This window comes from Elgaria multicarinata, chromosome 5, assembly GCF_023053635.1.
Source record: "Elgaria multicarinata webbii isolate HBS135686 ecotype San Diego chromosome 5, rElgMul1.1.pri, whole genome shotgun sequence".
NCBI classification, from domain to species: domain Eukaryota; kingdom Metazoa; phylum Chordata; class Lepidosauria; order Squamata; family Anguidae; genus Elgaria; species Elgaria multicarinata.
Genome location: NC_086175.1, coordinates 2,498,827 through 2,520,506, shown reverse-complemented (window position 1 = coordinate 2,520,506; position 21,680 = coordinate 2,498,827). Strand labels below are relative to the sequence as shown.

General features: G+C 43.2%; 1 protein-coding gene across 1 annotated transcript in view; it reads right to left on the bottom strand.

Annotated features, from left to right (window-relative positions):
- Window positions 1-19,931, bottom strand: part of WASHC2C (WASH complex subunit 2C) — a 96,003-nt gene extending 76,072 nt beyond the window's left edge. The window contains exons 1-11 of the mRNA XM_063125898.1: window positions 19,767-19,931; window positions 17,843-18,007; window positions 15,292-15,357; window positions 13,411-13,581; window positions 8,200-8,293; window positions 6,227-6,285; window positions 5,955-6,002; window positions 2,316-2,414; window positions 1,929-2,013; window positions 1,247-1,303; window positions 519-628 (exon numbers count right to left, since the gene is read on the bottom strand). Of these exons, the coding sequence (XP_062981968.1) occupies window positions 519-628; window positions 1,247-1,303; window positions 1,929-2,013; window positions 2,316-2,414; window positions 5,955-6,002; window positions 6,227-6,285; window positions 8,200-8,293; window positions 13,411-13,581; window positions 15,292-15,357; window positions 17,843-18,007; window positions 19,767-19,931 (1,119 nt within the window). The remainder of the gene's footprint in view (window positions 1-518; window positions 629-1,246; window positions 1,304-1,928; window positions 2,014-2,315; window positions 2,415-5,954; window positions 6,003-6,226; window positions 6,286-8,199; window positions 8,294-13,410; window positions 13,582-15,291; window positions 15,358-17,842; window positions 18,008-19,766) is intronic.
- Between the last annotated feature and the right edge of the window lie 1,749 nt (window positions 19,932-21,680).

The window sequence follows — 21,680 nt, the reverse complement described above, 5'->3', positions numbered from 1 at the left end:
ACCACATGCCCCTCTCCCAAACAAATAATACACAAAGAATGTCCGTCCGACGGAGGAAGCTTTGCTCCACACTTGACGCACTTTCTAAATGGTGCTTTGATTGCCATAAAGGCCTCACGCGACCGAAGTCGCTGAGGAAAAATCTAACTACAAAATTTTTCTTTTTTTTTTAGATAGAATAGAGGCTGAGAAAGGCAAGTTAAAGTGAGGAGCGAAGGTAAGAAGAAGAATGAAGAAAAAAAGGTTTTTAATAGAGAAAACGCTAAGCAGGTTGGTTCTATGTCTATGCACAATGGCGGACGACGAAGAACTGAGGTAAGGGCGGGAACCCCGTTGGACATGCACGGTAGCGTGGGGGAGGGGTTCCCGCCAAAAACGTTCCACTCAGCTATAGTAGGTTCCGGTCTGGTCTCTGCGCAGGCGCAAAGCCCATATGTGTGATGCATAGAGACCACGAAGAAGAACCAATGTATTGGCTCTGAGCGCTTTCAGCCTAGAGATCTGGATCTGTCACTAACCTCTTCATCATCAAAGAGTCCTGCCCCACCACTGAAGAGGCCTTCCTTAGAATCAAATGGTGAGAAATCTGCGTCAGTCAACTTGGGTGGATTAAAGATATCCTCATCACCTGGGAAGAGATAATATATGCATGAATATACATTCAATGGAGCTAGAAAGAAGTCTGCTAAGAGGTACTCAGTCACCTATCCCAAACAGAAGCTAGAAGTAATTTTACTGAAACACCTATCCTATCTGAGGCCCCTGAAAACTCAAATTTCCTACCCTTTGATTTTCCACAGTAGAATAGGGCAATGGAGCCTTGGAAGTCGTGGATGTAGACCAATGGGTAGAGCAACCAGGACTCAAGGCTCAAACCCCATTTCATTTGACTCATTGAGCAATCTTGGGTATCGCGCTTAAATTTCCCATATGTGCAATACGAAGAAATGGACTTAGAATTCAATAAAGCAAACCTAAACTTAGAGGAAAGTATTTAAAGCTAGAAACAGCTGACAAAGGATGTGGTCACAATAAGGCACGCAAGCAAGTATTGCACAGACATCTCCATATACCCTCTTCCCCTCAGGCAGTAAAAAAGAAAAAGGGCCGGAGCTTCCAGGCCACAGTAGTATTTACTAAGACTGAGGACATTGAGAAATGTAGAATAGAATTGACTCAGTGATGCCTTCATCATTCCCCCTCCAGCCTCTCAAACAGAACTTAGCACATAAAAAAGAACACCTACCATCGGATGGAACACTAACTTCTTCCTTGTCAGCCACCATCTTATTTTTCGTATCTGCTAATGGTTCAAGCAGAAACATTTAATATTTGACTAGTGTTTCCTCTTCACCATTGCATTTTTTATGAAAACATTTTACATGCAACAACCAATAGAAAGCTAGACAAATAGAAAGATTTGGCCACCTTTAAAAATAACTAATTTGCATAATTGTTGGAGATGTAATGCATCTAATGCTTCTATTATCCATATGTTTTGGTAATGTACAATAGCTGCCTACTTCTGGTAGGAAGTCATAATATGGATAAACTTTGTGTTGGAACACACTTTAATATTGAATGATGTTCACGTCCTCCTTATGACAGTCAAAAGATTGATATCACAACAATGCAAGAATAAGTGTTCATCTCCTATAATGCAATGGATTAATTAAAAAATATGGAAAGAGTTCATCCTAATGGAGAACTTCTCCAAGTATCTTGAAGTTTGAGCATACTTAATGAACTCTCTCTGACAGAAGCAGCTAACATTCTTTCAACATTAGTTGAAGGATGTAAAAAACTGGAGTGTGTTATTGGTATCCAAATACAAAGCAAAAATATTTTGCCTAACCCCAATAGGAATTGTTTCTTGCATGCACTGGCCTCAACATAGGTGAAGAAAATAAATTTGAGAAGCAACTTACACAATTGTTCTTCTCGTTTACATAGGACGTCCCCCTTGATACGAGCTGCAAGTTCATCTGAAAATGATGTGGGCCCTTTCTTTTTCTGAAGAGTTTATGTGGGGATTAATAAGAAAACACAAATGTAGTTAAATTTCAATTTGATAACCACCCTTTGTTCAAAAGGTGTTATGAAAAATAGTTTATTTCTCAGAGAACTATACAAATCTCAAGTTATGAAAATAGAAGAACGGGATAGAATCAAAGCAATAGGTGAAGTGCACCACTGGTTAATGTATTTTTTACTATCTGGAGATGAAATACATGTACTAAGAAGGGAAAGACTTCTAGATTTAAGGCTCTCTAGAAGGGTTAAATGAGGAGTCATGCAAAATAGCAATTCCTTACCAGCTTTGCATTTTCTTCTAAGTCACCTTCGTCTTCCTCTTCCCCTCTTTCAGAGTCACCAAAAAGGTCATCATCTTCATCACTCAATAACACTGTTCTCTGAAAAAGTGGCAAATACTACATTTCATGCTGCAGTGCACCTGAGACAGAAATGTGTACTGTAGGAAGCTAGATTTAGCCAACTTTAGACTTGGGCCACAGCTAGACCTAAGGTTTATCCTGGGATCATCCAGGGTTCACCCCTGCCTGAGCACTGGATCTCCTGTGCGTCACCTAGATGAACAGGTTTGACCCCTGGACGATCCAGGGATAAACCTTAGGTCTAGCTATGGCCTTACTGTCAAGGAGTACATTCCCTTCCTGGCAATAGGAGCATCTGACCTGGATATTCCAGGTTTTATGACAGGTATAGTATTTCCTTTGCCCTTCTTCCCAAGTGCTCCCTGAAAGCCTCTCAAAGGCATATCTAGTCAATAAGAGTGCCTGAAGTCAAGCTTCCATTTAGTTCCTAAACCACATCGTTTCAAGCTTCTTTCTCCTAAAGCCAATTTATCCAAATCCATGTGGTAAAAGCACATGGATTGTGGGTAGACTAGTGGGTGAAAAGTTAGGGTGACCATATGAAAAGGAGGACAGGGCTCCAGTTGCATAGAAAAGGGAATTTCAGCAGGAGTCATTTGTATATATGGAGAATGTGGTGAAATTCCCTCTTCATCACAACATTTAAAGCTGCAGGAGCTATACCAGAGTGACCAGATTTAAAAGACGGCAGGGCACCTGCAGCTTTAACTGTTGTGATGAAGAGGGAATTTCACCAGGTTCTCCATATATACAAATGACACCTGCTGAAATTCCCTTTTCAATACAACTGTTAAAGATACAGGAGCCCTGTCCTCCTTTTCATATGGTCACCCTATGAAAAGTAGATGTTTAGATCAACTTTAGGAATGTGAAGAAACTGACTTTTTGTGAGATAAAGTCTAATACGTTCAACTGTGCGTTTGTTGTTTTTTTACAAGTGAAGATGAAGAAGTTAACTGTAGAAGGGGAAATAATGTCCTTTTTGCTAGATGCCTGTGCCTAAGGAGTGATAAGTTGTAAGTATGGTGTGCTAGTGGAATGGCAGTTACTGTTACCATTGTGAGGGAAATAAGCAGCCAGGAAGCTTAGATTGAAATTGATACTATCTGTTTGGAGGATAGCTAAATATTCCAAAGATGCCAATTGGATCAGAGTTTGAAAAGAGGTGGTATGATGGAATGTTGGCCACAGCAAAACTGATGGTCTGGAGAGTCCTGTCAGGAGCAAATATAAGGAGTTTTGAGAAGTTCAACTGAGGGATATTATCTGAGAATGTCACTAGGGCAATGTGGCAATGGGAAAGTGTCTTCAGTGCCTGAGAAAGAGAGCGTCAGTGCAGCAAGCAGACTGGTAAGCCAGTCTACCAGTGCCAGAAAGAGGGTGGAAGTGAGAATATCAGCATCTTGTTATGCCATCCCCTCCCTCATACTGCATCTTAAGAGGCACTGTGAGGATTGGATCTTAGCAAACATGTGACAACTGCACAGAGAAGAGCTCCCATGGTAGCAGCCCGCCACAAATAGATAAAACAAGGACCCACAAACAACCTGATTCAGGGCCAAGGAGTAGACTTAACCTTTTGTCAGACCTATTTATTTTGGTATCTCCTATACTAAGAAGTCATCTGCCCTGAAAGCAATTATAGGAGTTGGCTTTGGCCAAATTAAGAGAATGTGACAAGGCATACTTTACCCTGACGTTATGAGCTGAGAGACTTAATTTTTTCCTCAGTTTTTAATGTGTTGTGTCTTTTTACATTGTAAGCCTACAGGTAGGGCCTATCTTGTTTTACTGATTATATGTAAGACACTTTGGAAACCTCTTTGCCTCAGAAGTGGGATAAAAAATACTTTAAATTAAATAAAAATAAAATCCAGTGCAGGTGCTTATCTTAAGCTCAGGGGAAGAACCCAGCAAGTAAGGGGAAGGAATGCAGAGCACTGGAGAAGATTACTTTCTGTCCTGCCTGACCTCTCAAATTCCTGGCCTTGACTACTATAGAAGACACTCTAATGGAGGGCACAGAGAGAGTGGGGAAAGAAGTAGATACAACCTACACCTATCCCCTCAACCCAGCATGGAGTGTACACACACACACACACACACACACACACACACACACACACACACAAGCACTCACCATGAACTACACACAAACACAGTTGGGGGAAAGAAACGACCCCTTTCTCCACCCCCAGCATTCACTCTCTTCTATTTTATGGTCAATTTAATTTCCAGAAAATTAATAATATGAAATTTAAAGTTGAGATATTTCACCAGTGGCCTTAGATCTAGGCATGACCTAAATCTGTTGGAGAACGTCAGACTCATTATACTATCTGGATCTTAAATTCTGTGTTTGATAGTCAGTGTTTTGCTTTAACTTCTGAGTCTTTTTTAAAATGAGGTTGAAGCAAACCATGGAATCTGAATATACAAATAGAATGATTATACAGAATTGGAAATGTGGGAAAAGATTCAATTACAGAAGAATGCTTAAAGATGGTTTGGGTGGATATAACAATGGCTCTATTTACATACTTTATAAAATTTTGGGAAGTATTCATTCATAAAACCTTAAAAGACTTTTCCCCCATCAGTTTTATTTTTGAGCAAAAGACGTTAACAACACCCACTTTGTACGATAATAGGCTTCATAATTTGGAATCTTAAAAAATAAGTTAGAAATATTATTAGGTACTAGATATATCATGATGAGGTCATAGAATCGGAATAGTGGAGTTGGAAGGAGCTTATAAGGCCATCGGGTCCAATCCTCTGCTCAATGCAGGAATCCACCTTAAAGCATACCTGACAGATGGCTGTTCAGCTGAGGCCTGAATGCCTCTAGTGTGGGAGAACCCGCAACCTCTCTAGGTAATTGGTTCCACTGTTGTACTGCTCTAACAGTCAGGAAATTTTTCCTGATGTCCAGGTGGAATCTGGTTTCCTGTAACTTGAGCCCTTTATTCTGTTTCCTGCACTATGGGATGATCGAGAAGAGATCCTGTCACTCCTCTGGGTGACAACCTTCCAAGTATTTGAAGAGTGCTATCATGCCTCTCCTAGGTCTTCTCTTCTCAAGGCTAAATATGCCCAGTTCTTTCAGTCTCTCCTCAGAGGGACCATCCTTCTTGAAGTGTGGAGCCCAGAACTGGACGCAATACTCAAAATGAGGCCAACCAGTGCCGAATAGAGGGGAATCAGTATCTTGTGCGATTTGGGAGCTATACTTCTATTAATGCAGCCCAAAATAGCATTTGCTTTTTTTGCAGCCACATCACACTGTTGGCTCGTATTCAGCTTGTGATCTACAATTCCAAGATCCTTCTCCCTTGTAGTATTGCTGAGCCAAGTGTCCCCATCTTGTAACTGGTTTCTTTTTCCTAGGTGTAGAACTTGCCTTTATCCCTACTAAATTTAATTCTGTTGCTTTCAGCCCATTCTAATGCCATTGTTAGAGCCCCAATATTCAACTCCATGGTCTGCTCCCAACCTTCTCTGCACAGGTACTTTGGATAAGGGTGTAGCAGAAAGCAGACAGAGTCCGTTTCTTACCTGTTTCTGGTCTTCCTCACTTACATTCTCAAGTTCTTCTTCCAAATCCTGAAAGGCAAAACAGTTTCTAAAGAGAACCTGAGCCCAAGGATACTTAAGCAGGGCTAAGAATATTGAGTATTTTATCTATATCATCTTTCCACAGCCAACATCAACAACAGAGCCTGGTGCCCCACAACATGATGCATAAATTCCTATAATGTCCCAGAAGCCTTACAATGTTATGTTTTGAAACTAACAAAAAACACTCAAGAGGAAATTCTTCTTCCTACCTCTTCTTCTTTTCCTTCACTGTTAACCATGCTGCCATGATCGCTGTCTACAGAACCTTCTGTTCCACCGAGAAAGGGAAAAGAAGATGAATTAAAGTACTGTATTTCTTCGATTCTAAGACACACTTTTTTCCTCATATAAACATCTCTAAAAACAGAGTGCGTCTTAGAATCGCGGGTGCATTTATTATTTCTTAGAATCAAAGCTTTTTCTCTGTTGGCGGTACTGAAATTAGTGTGCGTCTCAATTGATGGCATCTTAGAATCGAAGAAATACGGTAAGACTTATGCATATAGCCTATATCCTAAATGCCTTTTCCCCCAAGTCACAGTTACATACATGACACATGCTTATTTCCTGTTGTTGGAAGTTGAGGCACCCCCCCCATATTTGGCAGATGCCAACATTGCACCTATTTATGAAACAATATGAAAGAGCTATTACCTGAGTATGCTTATTTTCCTCTTTTCTCCTAATTCATTTTTCCTTCTGTATCATCTCTTTAAGATTATTATAAAATTTTAACTGTCCTGTATATTGCAAATATACACAAGCATGCATAGAATCCTCTCTACTCATTGACTGCATTAATTTCCAAGTTTAGTCTTCCAAACAGAAGAGACCAAGTGAAAGAACAGTCTACTTAGGGTTCATATGCGCAGGATAGGAATGGTAAAAACATGAAAGTATTTCCAATGGAGGGAAACTATCAGTGGCAGATGTGGTGAATTTGTTAGTGACCTCACAGACTTCACAGAATTCCAAAATGCTGCTAACAGACCTGCGTAGCTTAACACAAAGAGTAGATTCTAGCAGGCTTTAGCTGACAAGAGCAGGCCTCATTCCCTGGATGGGCCGCTCATAATTATGTCATACTTTTCTCACAGAGTCTTATCTTAAGGATAGCTGGGAGGTTTTCACTCCTAACCAGGCCAATTAGTTTCCCAAGCTGAGATGCTTTGAGAACTTATGAAAAGGGCAGCCCCAGCTTCTTCTGAGAGGCGGGAGGGACGCAGCCTGTCAGCTCCTGAAAGGGAGGGAGGGAGGCATCTAGCCAGAGAGCCTATAAGGTCTAATACACAAGCTTCTCGCTTTGGCCTCGCTTCGGGAGAACCTGCATGTGCTACTGGCCTGGAGAACCTGCTGTGACTCAAAAGGACAGATTCCATCTATTGTGGGCCCCCCGATAGACACCCAGCTATGAAAGCTGGAAGGATGTATGAATTTTCTTTGCATGTTTATATTCTGCATCCATTTCTATCAATAAACTGTTCTCTTTTTGCCCAAGTGGCTTATTTCATCTTGATAAATCAAAAGAACTTGATTGATGATTTGGACCTGGCAGAACCAGAACCCAACTCAACACAGCAGTGATTTCCAAAGAATTATGTCACCTCAGCACTCCCTGCCTCACAGGTGAAATCCCTCCCTGGAGCAACCCAGTTCTGGATCCTTCTTCATAGCCCCCCCTTCCATCCCTGAATGAAGAGATTGATTTTCCATTTTGCAGTAAACAATAATCCTAAGAAGTAAAGGCGCAAGTTGTTAAAATGATTTTTTTTTCCTCCAAAGAAGATTGCTGGGAAGTTATCCAGAAAACATGCTCAGGCATGGACAGGAAAACAGTTATAAGACTGTCATAACTGAAAAAGATATGGCTTTGGATGCTTAAGCATGTTCAGTAGTTATTTCACACTGATGCCACAACCGAAGTATCGGTGAATCAGATGAGGTCATGTAATTACAGCTGCAGAACTTGGACATCCACAAAGACAACACCACATTTTTGAAAGCACCAAAAGCTAACCAAGGGTTATGAGCTAGTATTATAGGTCAGAGATACTGGATTTCCCAATTAGTTAAACTTGTACCAGAAAATATTGTAACATATGTAGCGATGAACCACTTGGTCCACCATAAGTCATAAAAGTAAATTAGGTTCTACCCATCCATTATTAATTCCATTACATACCTTCACTGGAGAGATCACCAAGACCAACATCATCTTGTTCCATGAAAAGTTGGGAGCCAATTAAATATGGCAAGGGCCTATCAATATAAAGATCCTGTAAAAGGGCAAACAAGTATTTTTTTAGTTCTCTAATATCAATGCGAGATCAAACTTTATATTTCAAGAATAAAGCTCCAAAAACATTTGACAGTTTGTAAAGTTCCAATTTCCACTTTTGCAATTAGCTACTCATTTGGTCACAGTGGTCAGTAAACATCACCTCCAGGTGACTAGATGGATTTCATCTGTTACTATAGTTAGGGTCTTATTCCCCACTCTAACCTTAAAGAACCCATAACAAGGAATACAAAGGTCAAACACAGTCTCATTGGCATTGTAGTGTGGCATTGTAGAGGCTCTGTGCAGAGGATTCTCTTGTTCATGCTTCAAGACTTTGACAATGAAGAGAGTCAAAGTACTACGTTTGCTCTCAAGTGTTCATAAATTATGTGGCATTAGAGGTGAAGTGACTATGTCTGCTTATGATTCAAAATTATTCAGGGTGGTAAAAACAAAAAGTTACTGTGAATAGCTCCAAAAGGGTGAGTGGGCATTAAAATGGCAAATGGGGCTCTATAAAAGCAAGTGTAAGATGATAGACATCGGGTCAAAAAAATCTTTGCTTCACATAGATGTTGATGGAAACCGAGCTGGTGGTGATTGACCAGGAAAGAGATCTTGTTAGATAGCTTGATAAAATTGTTCAACGAGTGCACAGCTGTATTGAAAAAGGCAAATTCCATGTTGGTCATTAGGAAAGGAATAGAAAATAAAATTACCAATATAATAATGCATTCCCACCCACCCAAAGAAACAAGATGAGCCCAAATAATGTATACCCAAAACATGCAACCAAAGATCATGTTTTCCCAAAGTGTGCAAAAACCTGAGGAAAATAGTATATAAGTACACCAAATTCAGCAAAACTGAGGAAAGACAGGAACGCCAGAGAAGCAGCTAGCATCCCTTCTGCTTCTGAGTATTTGATCTGGGTTGGCCATCAGGTTTGGTTCCTCCAACACTGGCAACTATTTGAGTGAATGTGACAACTGTGAATGGATTGAAACCAACTGCATGTTATCTAAGTAAAGGTATTCTAAAAATTACATTCAGGTTTTTGAGTCAGAGCAGTAAAGCAGCAGTTTCTGCAGCTGAAACTCTCCCCACGGCCTGAGTTCGATCCCAGCGGAAGCTGGTTTCAGGCATCCAGCTCGGGTCGACTCAGCCTTCCATCCTCCCGAGCTGGGGGAAAGGTAATAACGGCCGGGGAAGGCAACGGCAAACCACCCTGCTATAAGGCCTGCCAAGAAAACGTCAGAGAAAGCTGGAGCCCCTCCAAGAGTCAGTAATGACTCAGTGCTGGCACGAGACGCTCCTTTCCTTTCCTTTCCTTTCCGTCTCAGCCTGTATCTCACTCCAATGATCCATTTTTTATATATAACAAGGAGGAAGAGCCTGAACCCATGCCATCAATTTTGGACACCAAAACTCCTAAAGCCTGCACTGTTGCCCAATATCTTTGGGGATCCTAAACCTTCAGCAGCTTTAGAAGCAAGGCTTCAGGGATTAGGATATCAGAGCAGAAGCTTTAGAGAGGTAAGAGTTCAATTTGCTGCTCTAATCCTAGAGGTTTAAACAAAACTTCAGCCAAGAGTTCTGGCACAGCCAGAACTGACCTCATTAGGAAGCAGAGGTGGGAACAGTAGATCTGTTGCCCTTTGGTGAACTTTATTTTCAGCTAATTTACTTTATTACATTTTTATCCCGACCTTTCACCAAGGAGTTTAGAGTGGCAAATGTGGTCAACCTCCTCATTTTATCTTTACAATAACTTGTGAGGTGAATTAGGTTGAGTGAGTGACTAGCCTGAGGACACCCAATACGTTTCATTGCTGAAAGGGGAAATGAACCCAGGTCTCCCAGTTTAAGCCCATTCACAATGTCATACTGAACACCAGGTCAGTGAATGGGGAAACAATTACTATCCAGGACCTGATCCTGGATGAGCATGCTGACCTGGCCTGTATCACAAAGACCTGGTTGGATGAAACTGGGAACGTTAATCTCTCTCAGCTTTGCCCACCAGGGTTCTCTGTCCAGCAGCAGGCAAGGCTTGGGAGCTGGAGTGGCAGTGGTCTATTGGGATTCCATCCCCCTGACCAGGTGCCCTGTCCCACAGTCTGTGGGGTTCGAATGTGGGTGGGTGCCTGGGACAGAATAGGGATTTTGTTGGTGTACCGTCCAGCCCACTGCTCAACAGTCTCTCTTCCTGAGCTAGCCGGGGTAGTGTCGGGGTTGGGGTTGGAGTCCACCCAGCTTGTTGTTCTGGGGGATTTCAATATCTATGCTGAGGCTGCCCTGTTGGGAGCAGCTCAGGACTTCATGTCTGCCATGACAACCATGGGTCTGTCCCAAATAGTATCTGGAACCCACCCATGCTCTGGGCACACTTTGGACCTCGTTTGTTGTGCTGGATGGGGTGGCAGGGAGGAACTTTCTATAGTTCCGTTGTCATGGACAGATCACTACCTGGTGGGGTTTAGACTTGCTGGCACTCAGAACCTCTGCAGGGGTGGAGGACCGAATAAGATGGTCCGCCCCAGGAGGCTGAATGGTTTCTTGATGGCTCTTGGGGATTTTCCTGTTGCCTCAGCAGGTGATTCTGTCGAAGCCCTGGTCGATCTCTGGAATGGAGAAGTGGCCAGGGCAGTGGACACGATTGCTCCTGAGTGTCCTCTCCCACGAAGTGGAGCTACCCCAGCACCCTGGTTTACCAGGGGGCTTTTAAAGCTCAGCTAAAAACTTTTCTTTTTCCTAAAGCTTTTAAAACTTGATTTTGTTCTGACTTTATACTGTTAGTTTTACCCTACCCAGTGCCTGTTTACCCTACCCTGTGCCTGTTTGCTTTCTCTTCCCCTCCTTATTGTTTTATCATGGTTTTATTAGAATGTAAGCCTATGCGGCAGGGTATCGCTATTTACTGTTTTACTCTGTACAGCACCATGTACATTGATGGGGCTATATAAATAAATAAATAAATAAATAATAATAATAAGATGGCAGCAATGAAACAAGTGAGACGGAGACTAGAGTGACGTTAGCAGAAAACTCGGAGTGAATCCGATCAAACATGGGCTAGAGCCTATTTAAAGACCTACTCCGTGGCAATAAGGGTAGCAAAGCAATTATTCTTTTCTGTTGCTGTTGCATCTACAAAGAGCCGTCCAGAGGAACTATTTCGAGTGGTCAGGGGCCTGTTACATACTGGCCCCCAAGAGGAGTATTCAGACCACTCTGACTTGGTTGCTATAGTTGATACAGACCCAGTGGACATAACTTTGGCACCTGCTTGTCCAGTATTATTGGATACTTTTCCATTTGTGCAGCCTGATGATGTGGACAGGATCCTTGGAGAGGTGAGAGCCACCACATGTATGCTCAATTCTTGCACTTCCTGGCTTATAAAAGCAGCCAGAGGACTGGCTGAGTGGTTAAGTGGAGTGGTCAATGACTCCCTTCGCCAAGGTAGGGTGCCAACCTGCTTGAAGGAGGCAGTGGTAAGACCTACATTGAAAAAGCCCTCCTTGAATCCTACCATATTGGATAACTACTGGCCAGTCTCCCATTCTTGGGCAAGGTATTGGAGCATGTGGTGGCCTCTCAACTTCAGGGATTCCTGCATGAGACGGATTATCTAGATCCATTTCAATCTCGCTTCAGGCCTGGTTATGGGACAGAAACAGCTTTGGTGGCCTTGGTGGATGACCTATGCTGGGAACTGGACAGCGGGAGTGTGTCCCTGTTGGTTCTGCTGGACCTCTCAACAGTGTTCAATACCATCGACCATGGTATCCTTCTGGGCCACCTTGCTGGGATGGGAGTTGGAGGCACTGTTTTACAGTGGCTCCATTCCTTCCTGGAGGGGCAGACCCAGAAGGTGGTGCTGGGGGACTTCTGTTTGACTCCTTGGCCATTGGCCTGTGGAGTCCCTCAGGGCTGTTTTGTCCCCCATGCTGTGTAATATATACATGAAACTGTTGGGAGAGGTTGTCCAGAGTTTTGGGGTGTGGTGCCACCAGTATGCGGACACCCAACTCTACTACTCCTTTCCACCCAATTCCAAGGAAGCTGTTTCTGTGCTAAACCGGCGTCTGTCGGCAGTAATGGATTGGATGAGGGTGAACAAATTGAAGCTTAATCCAGACAAGACAGAGGTTCTCCTGGTCAGTTGAAAGGCAGATCAGGGAATAGGGATTCAGCCTGTGTTGGATGGAGTTACACTCCCCCTGAAGACACAAGTTCGCAGCTTGGGTGTACTCCCTGAGCCTGAATGCCCAGGTTTTGGCAGTGGCCAAACTGTGCATTTGCACAGTTAAAGCTAGTGCACCAACTGTACCCGTTCCTTGAGATGTCGGACTTGGCCACGGTGATACATGCCTTAGCTACATCCTGGTTGGAATACTGTAACGCACTCTACGTGGGGCTGCCTTTAAAAACTTTTTGGAAACTTTAGCTGGTTCAAAGAGCTGCAGCCAGATTGTTGACCAGAGCTGGTTACAGGGAGCATACAACTCCCCTGTTAAAACAGCTTCACTGGCTTCTGGTCTGTTTCCAGGCACAATTCAAAGTGCTGGTATCACCTATAAAGCCCTCTACGGCTCGGGTCCAGGTTATCTGAAAGACCGTATTCTCCCATATGAGCCTGCCCGTGCTCTGAGGTCTTCTGGGGAGGCCTTTCTTTCAGTCCCATCGACATCCCAGGCACGCCTGATGGGTATGCGGGAGAAGGCCTTCTCAGTGGCTGCTCCAAGGCTCTGGAACTCCCTTCCCAGGGAGGCTAGGCTGGCTCTCTCTGTGCTACAGTTTCAGAGGCAGGCAAAACTTTTTTGTTTCAGCAGGCTTTTGGAACTACACTGGACCTGTGTTAATGTATTGGATCCCCCTTTTTAACCTGTTACAATTTTTAACATGTTTTTAATTTCTGTAGGTTTAATTCTATTTTAACTTCTGTAATTTATATTTATATGTTTTAATTGTACTTGTTTTAATCTTGTAAACTGCCTTGAGTCCCAGTACTGGGAAAAAGGCAGGATATCCTTCATCTTCTTCATCATCATCATCATCATCATCATCATCATCTCCCTTCAGTGTAGGTAAGCAGAAGTCCAATACCTTAGGCTCCAGTATTAGTTCTACTCTTTCATTACTTTCTTCTTCAGAATCTGAGTTCCCCGCTTTAATGTCCAGCTGTTCAAAGGCACTGTCCAGCACCTGCAGTCCATAATTCACAGCTTCCTGGATTTGGGGAATCAAATCAGCTTCTTTCTCTTCACGTGTTTTCTCCTTTAGAATCAAAAGCACCACATTCCACAGTTAACTTCCCATAACAGTCAATGTTCTTAAGTCCAATGGAACAAGTTGAGATTTTTGTTCAGCACTGTGCAGCCATTGTCACTAGAACTATTGTACTAAATACGGAGACAAGTACCCCAGATAAAAGTGAATATCTTGATAAAGACATATTCAGCAAGTCTGACTTCTTGCCAAAGCAAGACAGCTTGTTGAGTCTTCCTAAATGCCCACAGGCTGAACATAAAAACAGTCAGGAACCTATTCTATAAGACCAGGGCAAGGGTTAAAAAAAGCCCTGCTTAACAAGCCACAGGTTGTAATAGGTATGTTTTGGGGAGATATGGAGGACATATTTGGGGATTTCAAACTAAGAAGTTGCACCCTGAGTTGTGCCCAAATACCAATGGTTGGCCAATTCAGGTGACATTATCTAACCAGAATATATTCATATTGCCTCTCATCTGCAGTAAGGCACACTATACAGTACATAGTTTCTGAACAGTTTTCAACAGCGGCTCCACTAAGTAAAAAGCTACAAAATCTTGTCATCTTTTAATCCCATAAAACATAAAATCCCATAAAAATCCCTAAAGAACATTAAAGAACTACTTTGTGGCTTCAGCAATAATTATTATCACTAATTTGAGTAATACTTATAATGAATATTTCTAGCTCGACTAATTAATGACTTGATTCAGACCGTTACTGGGGCAGAGAAACTTCATGTGAAAGGTAAGTGGGCGCTCCGCTCCCTACCTCCACCAACGTACATAACTTAATGCATGACACAGATGTCCCTTATAGATTCTGAACTTGATTATTTCCCCCCTCAGGATCCTTTAGGGTAGATTCCTGCATTGAGCAGGGGGTTGGACTCGATGGCCTTGTAGGCCCTTCCAACTCTGCTATTCTATGATTCTATGATTGTGCAAACCAATTATCCATGCAACTGGGTGCTTGCCTTTGTTATATGGTATAAGCATGGTAAGGGAGGGAAGGGAATGCACCCACTCCAAGACCACACCACTCTCTAACAAATCTCTCCCTTTAGATATAACTCTTTGTGGCATTCTACAAGTTTGGAAAAGGAACTGAGAGAAAAGGAGTGGGGAAATCCTTTCGCCCTTCTCTTCAGAATTATGCTGCCTCTGGTTTCCTCTGCTGTCTCCTTCAACAACCATCCTTTCTCCACCCACACTGAGGAGATAAGGAATTGATGAAAAAGGTCTTGTAGACTCATCAATCATTTTAGAGTGGAGAGACTCTGTGCATGTCCACAAAGCAACTGAATGCACTTGCTTGACAATTCTAGAGAGGACCCAGGAATTGTTAAGCAGGAGGCTGTTGCTGCTACCTGACAGAACTCAGGATACCATGGCCTGCAAACATGAAGGTTTTTTTTTCTTGTCAAGGAGAAGCATCCTATCAGCCAACACAATTTGCCTCCACAGGACAATTTGCCTCTGTACACTGCCCTCTCCAGTCAAGGTTTGAGGGAAAAGTGCATATGCAACTTTCAGCATGCAACATTTGGGGTAGGGAGAGGAAGGGAGAAAGAAGCGGGGGCATCTTGATCCACTGCTGTCTTTTGGCAAACATGGGTAAGCTTCTGCCCCTTTGAATTCTTAAATTTCTCACCGTTCAGCACTGCACAAGGATAGTGAATGTTACCAACAGATAATTCTTATGTAATCCACTTGCCTGTTCTGGTTTATCTCCCACGTCAGTTCTGGGTATGGGTTCCTCGACTTCATCATCATATACTCTCTATAAATGTAAACAAATATTTTCAATTAAGTTTTAGCATTAGATATAGATACTGTTCATAAGTCTCCACTCAGTTTGTATCAATAACAATTAAAGAGTTAAGTACCAAAGGGGACATGATGGTGGCACCCCTGTGTGTGATTGTGTTCCTTTAACACATAGGCAAGTGGACTGGAATACGTCACTTCCCATGGCTGATCTCCTCACAATCCCTCTCACTAAGCGATTTGTCTAAGCAAGCTCACTTCAGTATCTGAACCTCAGGTGAGAGAAATGTTCTTGAGGAAAGGAGCTGTGGATTTTAAGTTGTGGGGACAGAGGAGGGTTCATCTCTTTTGCTCCTCAAATTGTCTGCTCAAACTCACCATCTACATGATTTTACAGAACCTCATTTAAATATCCAATGTGCTGCCACCATGTTTAGTTTGGCTCTTAGTTAAGCCAAGAGTATTGTATGATTTTATCTGTACCTCTGAGATCCTAGTGATATAGGGTGGGATATAAATGCTTTAAATAAATAATAATCTAGTAATATTATTTGTTCTCACATTTTAGAAGGTCTTATTGTTTGTTTGCATCTCCTTTGTGCCAGCTTGTGCTCCCTTTTATTTTCCTCACTTGGGCAAGATTTCCATTTTTTGAAGGAAGCCCTCTTTTCTACAGTAGCCTCTTTGACACTGCTTGTTAACCATGCCTGTTAACCATGTTAACCTTGTTAACCATGCCTGTGACCTCTTGGACTTGGTGCTACCTTTCCTAACCTGTGGAATACAATTTAGTTGAGCTTCTATTATTGTGCTTTTGAGTAAGCTTCATGCATTTTCCAAGGATTTAACCCTCTTGATTCCTCCTTCCACTAGTTCCCTCATTTTAGAGAAGTTTCCTCTTTTGAAGTCAAGTGTGAATGTGTTGGATTTCCTGGGCAATTTCCCACTTAAGTATATATTGAATCTGATAACACTGTGGTCACTGTTACTGATAGGTTCAACAATATTTACATCTCATATTAGGTCCTGGGAAGCACCACTTAGGATGAAGTCCATGGTTACCTCCCCTCTGGCCGGTTCCATGACCAACTGTTCCAGGGCACAGTCATTTAGGACATCAAGAAATTTAACCTCTTTGTCATGACTGGAATATGAATTTCTCCAGTCAGTGTGAGGATAATTGAAGCCACCCATTATTACAACACTGGGCTTACCAGATTTGAAATTACATTTTTTGGCCTGTTGCTTGGTATGGATAAAAGAATGGATATTTTTGAAAAATAGAAGACTATTGGAATTAGAAGGACATGAATTGAGATTTAGATGGCACGGTTACTTGTAGTATGATAAAACTAAGGTGAATTTGAAGGGGCATTATGTAAAAATGATGAACATGTTATTACAAAAATGTATAAATTTTTGTTGAAGTTTGAAACGGAGGAAGAACAAGAAAGGATTGTATGATAAAATCGGGCCAAAACTTTGGTTATAACATAACAATGGCCCAATGGGAGGATATGTGGTCAAGAGGTTTAAAATTTATCTTAAGTTCTGGTCTTAAAGAAAACTTTTGTAAGATGATGTATAGATGGTATATGACCCCTTCCAAAGTGTCTAAAATGTATAAAAATGTATTAGGAACCTGTTGGAAATGTGAAGAGCAAGAAGGAATATTTTATCACATGTGGTGGACTTGTAAAAAGCCAAAACTTTTTGGATACAAATTCATTCTTTGATGCAGAAGATATTAAAAACCAATATACAATTGAAGCCAGAATATTTTCTGCTGGGATTAATGAATGACCAGATGAAAAAGAACTTTGGGACCTTGTTTTTGTATATGACTATGGCAGTGAGACTACTATATGCACAAAAATGGAAAGGCACAATATTACCTACTATGGATGAATGGCTGTTGAAGATGTTGGAGATGGCAGAAACGGCAAAACTTATGTCAATAATCAGAGAAAAGTCAACATCTAGGTTTATAACTGAATGGAAACCTTTCATAGACTTTCTGCAGGGACTAGAAAAAATAATGTGTTTATGTGTGGATTCAATGAATGAGAAGAAAATGCTAAAATGAAAGAAAGAAGGAAACTCTTCTTAATTATAGAGGAAGAGAAAATATTGTTACATATTTTTTGCTGGGGAGGGAATTGGAAGTCCATCTTAATTGTGTATGTTTTTTATGTTGTTTGATTTTGTTTATGTTTATTTGTTTGTGTTTTAGAAAATAATTAAACATTTAAAACACAATTTCTTAGGCAAAACTTTAGAGAGCAAGAATCTACTGTATATTATGGAATTCAAAAGATACCACAAGTTAAGAATACGTCTATATGACATTATACTCAGAGATGCAAGACACAGGCAAACGAATGAGATTGATGGTGTTAAGTGCAGTTTCTTTCATACTGACTTCTCACACCTTACCAAAGATCTAGGGATCACCATATGACTTTTCATAGCCCAATGTACAATTACCGCATACTCACATTTTCAATAAACTGTGTATTGGAAAGCATGAGGAAGCCATTGAAGACATTGTGCAGGCGGCAATCTGTGCTTTTTGTTTCATGGACCAGTCTGTCCAGTTGCTTCTTGATTTCATGTGTCCTGGAGATTGTTTGCTGGGAGAACTCTTGTAGAAAACGCAAAAGCTACAGAAAAATAATATGCCCTTGCTCAGCATTTAAAGTCATAGCAAACTTGCAATACACTATTCATTCAAACACACATGGGGTACAATAAATTAATAAATTCCCTACTAGGAAGTGAAAAATACCAGAATGGTTAAATTTCAATCTGATTACTTCACATAGGGTGCAATCCTATGCAAATTTAGACAGAAAAAAATTGTACAACTCCCAGCATTCCCCAGCCAGCATAACACAAGCATAGGATTACACCTTTCATGTCTTTAATTTAGACAGAGAAAAAATGAGAGGAACAGGTTCTCAGGAGGCTTAAAATACTTTTATTTCAAAGCCCAACATGTTTCAAAGGCCTTCTTCAGAGAAGTCTGCAGAAATACTCCTAGCAAGATGATCGTCTCCTTAAATAATCAATGGCAACTGACAATCACCTTGCTAGGAGTATTTCTGCAGACTTCTCTTATCCACCCCCTGAAGAAGGCCTTTGAAAGAACACAGGCTGAAATGCGTTGGGCTTTGAAATGAAAGTACTTTAAGCATCCTGAGAATCTGTTGCTCTCCTTTTTTTCTGTCCTGACCTTAATTTAGACAGCCAGAGATTAAAGTGAAGTAATGGAAGACACTGAAACACGAGAACAGGGCACTGTCCTCCATTCAAAGTTATTAAGTTTGCTATCAGGCCATTAGCAACTAAAAAAAATGCAAAACTGACAGCTAAGTGGCTAAGAATAATACTGTTCATTATGGAACAATTGAATTCTTGGGAAGTTTGTCAGATATGAGAATACAGCCTGTCACTAAAATAGACGAAGGTGTATTTCACATGGAGTTAGAAATAGAATAATAGAGTTGGAAGGGTCCCATAAGGCCATCACGTCCAACCCCCTGCTCATTGAAGGAATCCACCTTAAAGCATCCCTGGCAGATGGTTGTCCAGCTGCCTCTTGAATGCCTCTAGTGTGGGAGAGCCCACAACCTCCCTAGGTAAATGGTTCCATTGTCATACTGCTCTGACGGTCAGGAAGTTTTTTCTGACGTCCTGCTGGAAACTGGCTTCCTGTAACTTGAGCCCGTTATTCTGTGCCCTGTACTCTGGGATGATTGATATGTTGAGACATTTCACATATAAGCACTGTAAGGTAGATTAGTTAACTTTCAATGAGCAACAGCAGCACTTTGATTCAACAGCATGCCCAGATACAAGATGGGAATTATTTATTTATTACATTTCAGAGCACTGACTTCGGGGTTCAAAATGTTGCCCACCCCGATTTAGACGTGGCTAACACTACCTGTAAGAGACTTATCTGTTCGGCTTACACCACTCTTGCAACCCCACCAACGTAGGGCCGCCCATTCCTAAGAGGGAGTGAGAGAGGTCGACTGCTGTAAGCCGCATTTTCTCCACAGGAAGTCCTGCTTCCTCGGGAAACGCAGGGGTGTCGTGCTCCCCTCACGCCCGAAATTGGGGGCCGGGGGCGGTGGGGGGGAAGTGTTTACGTCCACCCTTGCCGTGGGGGCGGTGGGTGGGGGAGATGCTCTGGGCACGTCCACTTCGGAAGATCCCCGTCAGGAGCAGTAACTTTGTGCCCGCACTGAGCGGTATCCTCCCGATAGTCCCACTTGGGAACCGGGGCGTGGGCGGGTGTTGCCAGGCGCGACGAGGCCTCGTCCCGGGTGAACGGAAGCTCTGGGGAGACGCCAGCAGCAGCAGCAGCAGCAGCAGCAGGACCTCCGCCCCGGCGCGCTCCCCAACCGGCCTCACCCCTGCGTCGGCGGCCAAAGACCAGCCTTGGCTTCCCGCGCGAACTTCCTCAAGGGGCCAGGCCCGCTCCCACAGCAGCGCCGCCGCCGCCGCCGCCGCCCCAGCGCCGGACGGAGCCTCCGCTTCCGACGACGACGAGGGGGACAACGAAGCAGCCGAAGACATCGGGGCGGCTGGAAAGGGGGGCGGCTCCGTGCAGACCCAGCCTCCTCCGGCCAACGGTCAGCTGACTCGTCTTCACGTGATCGCGAGACGCGGCGGCGGCGGCGGCTCCTCGGAAGAGACGAGCGAGGAAGCGGCTACGCCGTAAAGATAAAAAAAAAGGAGGGGCAGAATGGCCAACGCTTCCGGTTCGATTTGAAATCTCCGCGTTAGCTGTGAGAGGGGGGTAGAAGTGCGGCGCGAGGGCGCGTCTCTCCGTGTTCCTGCTTCGGAGGGCGGGAAAGGCGCCCTTCTTTCTGGGAGGGCGACGGAGCGGGCGAAGTGGAGCCTGGGCTCCGAGGCGGGTGCGAGGAGCGGGTCGCAGCGCCGCCTGAGGAGCGGAAGCGCCGGACGGAGAATGCGCAGCGGCGCAGAACGGCGGCAGCGCCCATCCCAGCACATTTAAACCGTCTTTTTTATCTTCGGCGGAGGACACGTTGCTGGCTCGTGCTGCGGTTTCCCATAAGACCCGTCACGTTTACCCGGCCAGGGAGGAGAGAAGTAGCGTCAAAAGAAAGCAAGAAGTCTTCACAGTTGGCGTAGTTTTGTTAGTCTAGTGTTTAACGTCTATGAAACCTAAATGGAGTTCAAGCAGAAACGAAAGGAAACAAACAACTCCCCCCCCTCCCCGCAAAACTGGCAATGCAGGACGAACTAAAACAAATGACAGAATTTGCCCATAGGGATCCATAGGGCAGGGCTGTGGAGAAGTAGGCGCTATTCAGCAGCGTACGTGGTGGCATTGTGCTAAAATAAAAATTTTGGAACTTAATTTTTAATGAAATTGAAAAGATTACAAGACAAAAGGTTATTAAATTCCCAGTGTTAGCATAGTTAGGATTATTTCAGGAGGATAACGAAAAAGTTGTATTTAAGCCATTAATATGATTTCTTTTGGTTGCTGCCAGATTGGTAATTCTTAGATATTGGAAGGATTTGGCTGGCGTCACACTAATAAATTGGTATAGCAAAGTTTGGCACATAGCTTTAACGGAGAAACTGAGCAATATACTGAAATTCCTAAGTAGAACAAGATCTAAAGATACATTTAAGAGGCCATCAGAGAGGGAGGAAACAGCAGCAGCAGCCAGGCACCTCTCCACCATGCCTGGGTCCAGCTCCAGCTGAGAGCCCCCTCCCTCCTGCTGTCATCTGTAACTGCTGAACTTTCCAACTAAGATTGTAGTGCCTGAGTTTGCTTTCCTTTTCCCCCTCCTCCTCCTCCCTCCCAATCCCTTTTCCTTTTGTGTCATGTCTTTTAGATTGTAAGCCTGTGGGCAGGGACTGTCAAGAAATACCATTGTAAGCCGCCATGAGAGCCTTTTTTGGCTGAATGGCGGCATAAAAATCCTTAAATAAATAAATTTAATACAAATTGGCATTGCTTCGTGATATATACAACTTGGGCTGTTGCTACACCAGGTGTTAGCCCCATTAGCCCCAAATGACGCACGGGATTCCGGGGTCAGACCAGGCTAAAGCCTCCTTTAACCCGGCATAAGTGGATTCTGAGGAAGGTCTAGCAGGGTCTGTGGCTTTTTCCGGCTGCTCGCTTACTCGTGAGTAGCCGGAAGAAGCCACGGACTGGGCACAGCGCTCATAGGAGCGCTGTGCCCATCGGGCCGGGGAGGGGAGATAGGGGCTGGTGGGAAGGCCAGAACCAGCAGGAGAGAGGGTGGGGGAGAAGGACGGGCATGGCGGACAGGGGATGGG